This window comes from Polyodon spathula, chromosome 10, assembly GCF_017654505.1.
Source record: "Polyodon spathula isolate WHYD16114869_AA chromosome 10, ASM1765450v1, whole genome shotgun sequence".
Classification (NCBI taxonomy): domain Eukaryota; kingdom Metazoa; phylum Chordata; class Actinopteri; order Acipenseriformes; family Polyodontidae; genus Polyodon; species Polyodon spathula.
The window spans coordinates 16,168,387-16,178,351 of record NC_054543.1 but is presented as its reverse complement, the minus strand read 5'-3'; the positions used below and the strand labels follow the sequence as shown (position 1 = coordinate 16,178,351).

The 9,965-nt window shown below is 40.3% G+C and overlaps 1 protein-coding gene across 1 annotated transcript; it reads right to left on the bottom strand.

Annotated features, from left to right (window-relative positions):
• Positions 1 to 1,645: 1,645 nt before the first annotated feature.
• LOC121321434 (protein ZNF365-like) lies at positions 1,646 to 9,760 on the bottom strand. The gene is made up of 6 exons (XM_041260379.1): positions 9,525 to 9,760; positions 7,060 to 7,777; positions 6,109 to 6,280; positions 4,383 to 4,429; positions 3,705 to 3,834; positions 1,646 to 2,718 (listed from the first exon to the last, which is right to left on the bottom strand). Exons 2-6 carry the CDS (start codon positions 7,764 to 7,766, stop codon positions 2,410 to 2,412), a joined length of 1,365 nt encoding a protein of 454 aa, XP_041116313.1. The 5' UTR covers positions 7,767 to 7,777; positions 9,525 to 9,760; the 3' UTR covers positions 1,646 to 2,409.
• Between the last annotated feature and the right edge of the window lie 205 nt (positions 9,761 to 9,965).

Here is a 9,965-nt window from a genome sequence, read left to right as displayed (position 1 = left end):
CTCACAACAAATATATAGAGCAAGGTTAGACCGCTTCTACACGTCACACACTCATTTGAATAAATTCGTTAAAGCCAACATCATTCCCAGTAGCCTTTCTGACCACCACTGCCTGTTAGTTACAGTGATACCTACCACTGACTCTCACAGCACCTCCTACTGGCATTTTAATGTAAAGTTATTACAGGACACAGTTTTTGTAAAGCAATTCTGGAACATATGGAAAAAAGAAAAACACTCTATAAAAATATGAGGCAGTGGTGGGACATTGGCAAAACACAGATTAGAATCTTTTGCCAGCAATACACACTCAACTCAACACACTCCGGGCTTAAAAGGCATGTTATATGCAGACAGGCTAAAAGAATTGAATCTGTTCAGTCTTGAACAAAGAAGATTACGTGGCGACCTAATTCAAGCATTCAAAATTCTAAAAGGTATTGACAGTGTCGACCCAACTGACTTTTTCAGCCTGAAAAAAGAAACAAGGACCAGGGGTCACAAATGGAGATTAGACAAAGGGGCATTCAGAACAGAAAATAGGAGGCACTTTTTTAAACAGAGAATTGTGAGGGTCTGGAATCAACTCCCCAATAATGTTGTTGAAGCCGACACCCAGGGATCCTTCAAGAAGCTGCTTGATGAGATTCTGGGATCAATAAGCTACTAACAACCAAACGAGCAAGATGGGCCGAATGGCCTCCTCTCGTTTGTAAACTTTCTTATGTTCTTATGTTCTAATTCAACTGGGTCACTGAACGCAGCAGTGACAGAACTTAAAATTCTCCAGCAGAAACACATGCTGGGCAGCCTGCTGAAGGAGAGAGTGAAGGGGGCGCTGGTGCGCTCTCGCTTCATGGAACTGAAAGACATGGACACCCCCTCCAGTTTCTTTTCTGGCTTGGAAAGGAGGAGAGCAGAAAGCCGGCAGATGCATCGCATCCGGATACCTTGCGGCAGGGAGCTGTACAGCCAGGAGGAGATTAGCGGGGAGGCAGTAAAATTGTATACTGAATTATATAGTAAAGAGCCATGTGACCAACAGGATATGGAGCTGCTGCTTCAGGATTTACCCACCCTTAGCGAAGAAGAACAACATCAATTAGATAAGCCGCTAACATATCAGGAGCTGACCACTGCTGTTACACAGCTTTCAAATAGAAAAGCTCCTGGCATTGACAGACTGCCCGCTGAATTTTTAAAAAAATTCTAGATTGTGATTGGAGAGGCCTTTTTGCAGGTGCTGGGAAAGAGCCTCTGGGATAAAGAACTGCCCTTCAGTTGCAGGAGGGCAGTAATCACATTGCTGCCCAAGAAAGGAGACCTGTGTTTGTTAAAAAAAACTGGAGACCTGTTTTGCTTTTATGTTCTGATTTTAAAATAATTTCAAAATGTCTGGCCAATAGATTAAAAAAATGTATAGGAGCTGTAATTCACATGGACCAAACCTACTGTATACCGGAACACTCCATTTTTGATAATTTGTTTTTAATTCAAGACTTTTTATCAATGGCTAATACATCTGATTTGAATGTTGGGCTGGTCTCTTTAGATCAGGAGAAGGCGTTTGACAGGGTCGACCACACATACCTTTTTAAAACCCTGGGAGCCTTTGGGTTTGGCCCTGTTTTTATTTCTTACATTCAGCTTTTATACTTAAATGTTTTTAGCATTTTAAAGATCAACAATGGGCCGAGTCAACTCTTCCCAGTGTGCAGGGCTACTAGGCAGGGCTGCTCCGTCTGGAATGCTTTATTCACTGGCCACAGAGCCCCAGCTACATCTACTGAGGGGTAGGCTTGGGGGGAGCCAGAGTAGGGGGGCTGCGGATAGGCAAACACCTGTTTTTAATTGAGAGTATTGGATTAGCTAAAATAGGTCTCCCTTGTTTTTACTTGTGTTTTAGATGCCTGGAGGGCAGTGAGGATGGTGAGAGATGAGGGGTCTCCAACAGGCAGGGTCCTGTTGGAGGAGCCCCTATTCTTCAATCCGCTCTTCCCTGCACGTTTCTTTCAGTCAATGACGCTCTGTGCTGGTTTTGTGAGGGCAGGAGTGACCAGGCTGAGCCATTTGATCAATCTTGACCTCTTCTGCTGGTTGACTGCTACACAGCTGGCACTCTTAGAGGCTGGCAGAGAAAATGGTTAGTGAGCTGAGAAGCTCTCTCTCCCCCGAGCTCAGGGAGGACTTGAGGGAGATGTCCATCGGCACAGGGCAGAGACAAGACTTCATCTTTCCAGGGTTGCTAGTGTGTCTAGCAGTAGGTGAAGGAGAGGGGGATGGAGGGAATAAGGGAACGCTACTCAACCTTAACACAGTTAAAGACTTAACTCCTCACACAACAGGGAGTGAGAGAATCAGTTGTGTGTGAAGATATCACATTTTCACCAGTTGAGAGGGTTGGTAGATTCAAGGTAGAGGGCATGTCTGGAGGTAGAGGAGGGGCACAGGCCAGTATGGAGGGTGCTGTATAAACTGCCTCTCACCAAGAGAGCAGGAGACCTGTAGTGGAGGATCCTGCACTGTACTGTGTCCACCAGCAGGTTTCTCCAGAGTTGATTCCAGTAATAGCTCAGAGTGCTGTTTCTGCTGTGCAGAGGAGACAGTGTTCCACATGTACAGCGAGTGTGTTAGGCAAGGACCACTCTTCCATCTCTTCCAGGAGCTCCTGCAGGGCCTGGGTGAGGAGTTCAATAAAAAGTTTATCTGTGGGGTTCCCTACAGTTTTAAAAAGAGAAACAGGTGTGTTTTAATTAATTTTATAATGGGTCAGGCAAAATTATCCATTTTAAAGTTCAGAAAGAACAGGATTTCTGGGACCGGGCTGACTGATGCCGGGCTGCAGTTCAGGGTGTTGGTGGTCAGCCGGATAAGAGTGCATTTTTAATTTTTTAAACTAAATAATAACCTGGAGGATTTCCAGGAGAGGTGGTGTGTGGGAGATGCCTTGTGTGATGTGAGTGAGGAGGGGGAGCGCCAGTTTTTGTTCTAATTTTAATTTAATTTTATTTTTTGTTTGTTTGTTTTACAGTGTTTTTATTAATTTTGGCTTTAATCTGTTTTAAACAGAAATAAACCACAGTTTTTTATTGATTTTTTTATGATCCTTTTATTCTATTTAAAATCTGTTTTTAAGGAGAACATGATGTATTTTAGGATTTCTGCTGAGGCCGTAGGAATCTTAATTTTTGTTGTGTTTTACCTTTATTGAATTTTAACAGATTTTATTTAGAATGTTTAAATAAAGGATCTTAAAAGTCAAAAAAACTCTCTCTCTCTCTCTCTCTCAAGAAACTTAAGAATCTATCTGAGTAAAGTAGCAGGAGAGAGATGTTGCAGCACCTAATCAAAATACACAATTGGCAGGTAGAGTGACAGCTTCCAAGGAAAATCAGGACCAATGGTCAACTTGAAGCACTAGAAAGGTTAACAGAGGGACGAGACATTATAGCACGTCTTCCTATAGGTACAGTGCAGCTGCTAATTACTGTAGATACTTTGATAGTACCTCTAGTTAGGTGTAAGACAACATGAATTGTGTGAGCTGGAATTGAATACCCCAGACGTATTGTACATTTTTAGAACAGAATTCATGTTTAGCTGTGTTTCATCTGACCAGGATTAGCAAATTCATGTGCTTCGTATCCCGTTATTCTTTTCTGCTGATACCACACTTCGCTCCTGCAGTCGTTAGATTTACAGACCCCTGAAGAGCTGCTGAATTGTCTGGAACCCAGTCTGTCCTTTGAGGATTTCAGGCAAGCCCTTCCCTTCTGAGCGGAATGCATTTTCATCTCAGGAATGGTGGCTAATGCTGGCTGACCCTCTGGTGATCTGCAATTACAAAATCAGTTTCAGTGCGTTTCTAGTGGTTTAGTGAAATTACGAAACAAAGCTGTCTGTGCTAAAGCCAGTGCTTCACTGCATACTCCAGTTCGCTTTTGCAGAAGGTTTTGATTCAAACAAAGTTCAGGTGTGAGGTTTCTGTGTCAAAGTTGTTCTGAAGTTTTTGTTGAGGTTTCAAAGGCTGAACCTCATTTAGCATCAGTTAACCAAACAAATAATAAGAAATCATATTTAATGAAAATGTTAGTAACATACACTGAACATCACAGCTGTAAATATAATACTAAGAGCTCTTAGTATCATGAAAACAAAGAACATGTGCTAGCATATGTAATATGCACTAATTAAATGTTATTCCACATGTTCAAACAATCAGAAATTCTTACCCTCTTACACCTCTGACCACAAAAAAGTTAAATGTGTGTTCACAAGACTGTATGAACCACAAACTTGTTTATGAACACATTCATATGGCTGAAAACACACTTGTTTCATTTATTTTTGTTAGACAGCAAATTGAAGCTTCAGTCACTTACCTGGCTTTGGCAATTTTGTGTTCACGGTTTGCAACAGTTTGGTTAACCTAGGAAACAATGAGTGTGACAGTTATTAATTATTAGAAAATGATTCAGTACCATCAGCTCAAATGGAGCTCAGACAACATCACTCAACAACAAACGAGACATGGACAGTTCGGCAATATTGATCCATTCAGACATCAGGAACTGACCAGATGAACTATAAGTAGGGCTTCTGATTTTCGTTGGATAACCAATAAAGACCGGAAAAACTGTGGAAATGGTTAATCAATTCACGTTGACGTTACCCTTTTTCCATTAAAAAATAAAACATACTACAAAAATAATAATAAATACATTTCCCAGTGCTGCTAGGCAATGTCCCACCTTCTTGACTTGTATCTGTCATTGATTTATTCTGAATACTTTAAACCCACCCCAACTACTGAGTGACAGCACACTCCTACATTTCTATTGGAGACTCTGCTTGCGAGATTTAAAACAAGATTACAATCAGGATGGAGGTTTGTTAGAGGAATTTAAAGCTGTATTACAGTTAAGATACAGAGGATTTAAAACAGAATTGTGGAGAAATGTACAAAAATGCCTCCACACAAAAAAAAAAATCGGAAGAATGTGCAGCTGACCATAGGGATTTTTCTGTGGAAGACAGCAAAGGAAAAAAGGTACAACTTAAGTGTGCAAGTACTGTCCAGTCTGTATGGTCTGAACGCAAAAAAGCCCAAAAAAGCCTCTCAAACATGTCTTCTCTCCAAGTTCAGGTAGCATACCCAACAATAAACAATAACCTGCAGCCCTGTCAGTGCTCAAATAATTATTATTCTTTATTATACTAAATGTTGACATGTTGACCAGGTATAGTTACGTGTCTATTGCGGTTTACTATTTTGAAATAGTATAAAAGGATGCTCGGGTACAACAGCACCCCGTTTATCTTGCTTCAACTGCTACCATCTTTGCATGTGTTGCTTTGAAAATATAAAATATAAATAACGTAATAGGAACAATTCCTGGACTGCTTAAGCCAGTGACGTGCGTCAATGATTTATTTAATTTCTTTTTTTTTTTTTTTTAAAAGCCCTTTAAAATTGTGCCAAGCTTAAAATTCTGCCAAGCTTCAAAAGCAGCCTGTTGTAAAAAGGCTTTCAAGAACAGAGAGCGTCATTAGACCACTAGTATAAAATGTGAATCGCATGAAGGTTTCCCTGTGAATAACAAATAGAGTTTATCCACAATGACCAAGCCTTGAACTGATAGCACAGGGTACAGTAATAATGAAGCAAGGAGTCTTCTGTTGTCTTGCGTGAGGTTTGGAGAAAAGGGTCTGCTGTATAAAAAGGATCAAAATTAACTGAGGAAAACAGTTCAAAAGATATAGCTAATTACTTTAATTGAAGCACTGTACTGTAGTACTGTAATGAGGACATTTTATTTATGGCTCCATTAGCTAGTTCTGGAAAGCAGCAACATGATCATTGTATTTTACATTTACATGTGCTGGATGGCTCTACACTCATTAGCTACTTTAAGATCCCACCCTAACCTCCACATCTGCACTGGACCTTCTACACTAATGTGTATGTAACAACTAGAATGTGTCCTTTGAGAAAGAAAGAAAGAAAGAAAGAAAGAAGCACGCACCGCGTTACCTAGTTGTACAGTATTTTGGTGGAAATCTCAATATGCACAAACACTTGGCATCTGGTAGAATCCAAATACTCACAGTGTGTTTTTTACATTCGCGGTGTCTGGAAGCTCTTTGATAGTATGCTAGATGCCTCTCAGCCAGGGCTATCCTCTGTAAAAGGTTCTCTATAAAGTGCTGAAGCCGGGCTTTCCCACAGACTTCACGCTGAACCGTGGCCTCCAGAAAGTGGTGAATACTGATTACTTCCCTAGAAACAATTAACAGTATGAAAATGTGAGAAAAATACAGGTGAATAAATGGGAAATGTATTGCTTTTTCACTGACATTTGGTAAAGGGCATTCAAAGTTAACAACTCAGGCTCTAGCACAGAATGACTGCAGTTCATTTAGCATGTTCGAGACATGCTGGGACAATGAATGCAATAGTTACCTTCCATTAGTGCATCTGTCACACTGGTTACAAAAGAGACACTTTTCTTTTTGCTTGAAGTCCCACCACAATTTGGAAAGGAGTCATGGACATGTGTAATGTTAAGCTGGCATAGTTAAGTGTCTATTGTGGTTTGCGCAGAGTGGTTACTAGGCAGTTTCCGGACCACTTCTCACAAACGGTAAACAGCTGTACTTACTGAGGAGTTCGCACTCAACTCCTCTACCTGGCAGTGATTTAAGTGCTGGTGAAGGTTGAGGCAGCACAGACCCATATCTATATTCATGCAACATTTCAGTTGGTTGGTAGATGGTGATGAAGCAACATTGCAAAAGCAAGTTGCGAAATATTAAAATATCTCAAATATAACCTGGCACAGCTATGTCACGGTTTGCAAGACACAGTCCAGAAACTGCAGTCTGTTCAATTGATTTAGACAGTGATGGATCTAAATACAATCACTCTTTAAATATGAAATTAGGCCCAAACCTGGCATTTGACTTGCTTGTGAAGATGAAAATACACTGATGAGACACACAGGGGATTTAAAAGACGGAGGTATTTAAATCCCACTGCCTATTAAAATGGATACTCACCGTTCCTTCCTCTCCAGCTCTTGTTCAGACTCGGTAAGCTGCTGCCGTAGAGCCGCGATTACCTCGACGGCTGTGTCCACCTGCTTGCTCAGGGCCCTCTCTCGCGCCAGGACCTCCCTCTTCTCCCGAGACAGGTGCACAAACTCAGCCCGGGTATTCACCAGCTCCATGTTCTTCTGCGCCAACTCGCTGGTCACCTTCTCCAGCCTCTTCTCTACTGTGCACTCCGCCGCCTTCATCATCTCATCAAGCCTTTCCCGCACACGGCTCTCAACTGGGATTGTCAAAGCCGATTGGCTGCCTGCAGGCACCAACCTGCATGATCCAGTTTTGAGGCGCTCAGGCGGTCTCTTACACGCGAGGGTCTGTGGTTTGTCCCTTTCTGTATCCTTGAACTTTTTGTCCGCCAGGTCTTGAAACTGAAGTGGAGAGCATTTTTTGCAGTTTTCAGTGCTGCTGGTGTTTATGGTTTTCTCCAGCAGGTAGTCGAGTGGTTTACATGCAGACGCTAGACTGTAGTTGGTGATGTTGTGCATGGTTTCATAGGTATGGCTGTACTCCAAGTGTGCCCTCAAAGATGACAGGCTTCTGAACCGCTTCTGCTCTCCACATCGTGGGCAGCGGAATGGCAACCGCTTGCGGGCACAGCTCTTTTCCAGTGACTCATTGCAAAGTGTCTCCTTCCTTTCATATAACTTCTGCTGCATTTCATTAAAACCTGAAATATAATTTTGTACAGTGTAACTTGAGAACATTGAGCAGGGTTTGTTTTCAGAATGTAGACCAAATCTGGAAAATTAAGCTAGATATTTAGTTGCAGAGAAGGTCCAAGAAAATGATACTTTCAGGAAATTAAATATTAAAAGTTTCTGTATTACTATAAAAAAAAAATGAAATCTCTGATGACTGGCTATACTTAAAGCTGGAACTTACATGGATGTATTTATATCGGTTACATTTTCCTAACATTTAATTTCTTACCTGTTTAATATCATATAAACTGTAGTTTCTGCTTATATCGCTTTATGCCATGCTTATTATCCATTCCAGCAAACCTTGCTTCTGAGAAGACATATTCTGGGGAAGTGTGGCAGGGAAGCATATCAGTTTTGCACAGGCTTAAGAGTACAATTTGTCATCGATGGGCTACAGTGCACTGCGCAACACTAATATGCTTCCCCAACGCACTTGTTTTGAGGAGTCTTTTTGGAAGCGATGCTTGCTTGCATAATTAGTACAGATGGCGACCAATTATCTAAGCAGAAACATCAATATAGAATCATTATCATTCACACCTAGAATATTTAAAAAAATATCAGGAAAATGTACTGTTTTCAAGCACATGTACCACTGAGAAAAGTACTGAATGAACCATACCAAAATGTCACACTGCTGGTTCTTTTCAGCAAAAAGAAACTGCAAAGTATCCCTTATAAAGGATTAAGACAAGTATACAGTTAATTAATAATTACAAAGAGTATGAATCAAGACTTAAAAATACATTTGTATGTCTTGTAGCATGTCTTTTTTCTTCACAATAACTGGGACCAGTCATAATGTTACAGTTACAACGATGGAACATGTTAACATTATACTAAATATGAACTTGGATTGTAATAAAATATCACATTCAGAGAAGCAGTGTAGAACTAAAAGGGGCAAGGCATCAGAAATGAAAAAGATTCGACGTTAAAAAAATACAATCTTTTAAATCTGCCTCTTTTGTAAGTGCAGCTAGATTTCAGACTGTTGGGAACCTCGTTATAGACCAATTCGTGCACTGGTAATTACAAAATTCACTGTTCTTTTTCCCCAACAAAAAAAGATTAAATATTAGCAGTATATAACAGAATATTTCTTATGATTTACCAATTCAAAATACACACTCAGATATATATATATATATATATATATATATATATATATAATATATATATCATATATTATATATATATATAATTAGGATAAGAACAATGTTAAAGAAGTAGGACTGCAAAATGAGCGATGCTGCCCAAATCAGAATGTTCTGTATGAACCTGTAACTGCGGCCAGAATATCGTCCTACTGTGCCAGATTAGCACTAAACACTCACATTAAATCAAATGGAGACTGTTCATACTGTACAGATTATACATTTACATGAATTTTAAGAAAGGTTTTTCGTTTGGTGGGGTTGTTTATAGACTGCGCTACTTTTAACTACAAAAAGTATCGCAGATATTAAAACAAATTAAATGCTCCTACTATTAACGAGTGGTTTACTGTTCGCAGATAACAAGGCACAGATCACCGAGAGGCAACATTTTACACAAACAATACAAGCCGCATAAACGCGAGTTGCTTGATGCAAATCAAACCTTTGATCTCAGTTGATAATTCTAACCTTGATATTAGTTTCAAACCAATGCAATATCCATAGCAACATGCAGGCCGGTTCAACTACTGCATTTTACAAACAATTTTACCTGTATACTTGGCGTGTCATTGGGGAAAATGTGTAGTTTGTCTGGCAGGTATAGTGTAACACTCCCCCTGCTTTCTTGTCTGACAATCCAGTAAGCCAATGGGTGCGTTCTCGTATGCCAAAGCAAGCTGCGCTTGCTGCTCTCCGTTTGACGTCACACGCAGCTGCTTTAGTAACGCCTTCCCAGAGTTTGCTATGGAATATGGAAGGCCACCTGGGTCAAAAACGCATTGTGTAGTACACAAGGACCAATCAGAGCACACAAATGACTACGTTAAACAATTTTGTTTGGTACGTGTTCTAAAAAAAATATCACGAGCTGTGTATTCCTTACATTAGTGGCTTGTCATGAAAATGCACACAGTAGCCAAAAACCTTTGGTGTATCATTTAGACAAGAAGACGACATCAATTTAAAACAAGGAATATTGCAAATATGGCGA